We start from the raw sequence: 1,713 nt of genomic DNA on the forward strand, positions 1-1,713 counted from the left end.
ATCTTGGGAGTCATACTCATACTCACTATATTTAAGCACGGACGATTGGCAAAACCAAAAGAAAATAGAAAATACTTATTTCCTTTCCCAATAACTTCATAATTTTTTCTTAAATAACTTCGTAACTTTTTCCTTTTGAGCGGTCTCTTAAATATTTTTGATTTATTTTAAAATACTACTTTATTATTAGTAATATTTTATTTTATTTATTTTTCATATTTTTACTCTTAAGTATTAATTATAACATTTTTAACTATTTTTAATATTAATTATAATATTTTTTTTATTAATTTCAATATACTTAATAATTATGTCTTAAACCTTATGTACCTCTCTCCTAAAAAATTATTTGGCCCTCTTAAGAGGTTATTTAGGGATGAAGGCAATCGAAAGTAATTAAATAGCACAATTAATTAACCCTAAGTTTGTTTTGACGCCAAACATAATTTCCTTAATTTTATTTCTAAAACAAAAGTTCCATACATTTCTCCCTCTCTGTCCTACACACACAAAATGTAAACAAAGATCTGAAAAGCGAGAGGAGAAAGTAGAGAAGAAATCTCAGTGACAGAAGATAACTTTGAGCTCTTTGGGGGAGGAGCACTCGTGCATGAGGGAGGGGCTATCGTGCGCGTAGGTGAAGGTGGCGGGGCAGGCGTGCTTGAAGAACTCCGAGTAGCTGGAGGCCCGGCAGGTCTGCGGGCTGTTGAAGTGGTTCCGGCAGCAGAGCTCGTCGGTCCCGAAAGCCGCGCAGCCGCTCTTGCAGCCGACCACGGCCCCGTGCGGGCCCCCCTTCACCTGCAGCGCGTGCGGGCACGTGCTCAGCAGGTCGGCGCGGCACCCCACGACGGGGCACTGCCCCTTGCCCTCGTGCGGCGTCACCGTCATGGGCACGTTGAAGCCGTCCACCAGGCTGACGCCGTAGGTGGAGAAGTCGGCGTGGCCGTGGTGGAGGGTGAACTGGGCGAGGGTGGCGGGGGCGGCGCCGCCGAGGCCGTTACACTCGAGGCGGCCGCCGCAGTCGCCGGTGGCGCAGGAGAAGTGGCCGTTGGTGTGGGTGCAGCCGGTGCGGGCCCAGATGCGGCCTGACCAGTGGGCGGCGGGGGCCGGGAAGGAGCGGTGGGTGAGGGTGGAGAGGGCGAAGCCGCCGCGCTCGAGGGCGGGGTGGCCGGCGTTGGGCTGGATGGCAGGCCAAATGGTGTAGGGGCAGTTGTTGACGAGTGTTAAAGTGAGCGCCGGGGGCGTGGCTTTCGCGAGGGTGCACAGGATAAGGAGGGTGGAGAGAGAGATGAGAGAGGTTGCCATTTTACCGTTTGGGTGAATGTGACTATGACTGTAGTGTGTGTATGCATAAATAGAGAGAGAGAAAGGGGACTGCACTGCGTTGCCAAGAATCTTTTCTCCTTTTTCCTTATCTGTAAACCTGTCATATGCTCCCTCCCTCTCCTCTACTTCGTAGTAAAATACATTATTTTGGTGAAACTAATTTTAATAAATACATTTATATTTTTCAAAATCCATTTATATAGGAGGTGCAACCCGATTGCAACCTCACTTAAACCTGACTTGTACCCTAATTCAAATCTGTATTCTAATCCGAATTTTATAAATAAATTATTTTTAGATGCGGGTCAATCTGATTGTACGACACATTCGATTGTACACAATTTTTTGTATATTTATTATAATTATACTTTATTTATCTCACTCTAA

At 45.9% G+C, this 1,713-nt stretch overlaps 1 protein-coding gene across 1 annotated transcript; it reads right to left on the minus strand.

The window, feature by feature from the left end:
• Positions 1–424: 424 nt before the first annotated feature.
• Positions 425–1,461, minus strand: LOC131015214 (osmotin-like protein). The gene has a single exon (XM_057943504.1). It carries the CDS (start codon positions 1,303–1,305, stop codon positions 562–564), a length of 744 nt encoding a protein of 247 aa, XP_057799487.1. The 5' UTR covers positions 1,306–1,461; the 3' UTR covers positions 425–561.
• Between the last annotated feature and the right edge of the window lie 252 nt (positions 1,462–1,713).

Source organism: Salvia miltiorrhiza, chromosome 1, assembly GCF_028751815.1.
Source record: "Salvia miltiorrhiza cultivar Shanhuang (shh) chromosome 1, IMPLAD_Smil_shh, whole genome shotgun sequence".
In the NCBI taxonomy this organism is placed as follows: domain Eukaryota; kingdom Viridiplantae; phylum Streptophyta; class Magnoliopsida; order Lamiales; family Lamiaceae; genus Salvia; species Salvia miltiorrhiza.

Coding starts and splice junctions, on each gene's coding strand:
- LOC131015214 (XM_057943504.1), bottom strand. CDS start 1,305: ATGGCAACCTCTCTCATCTCTCTCTCCACCCTCCTTATCCTGTGCACC.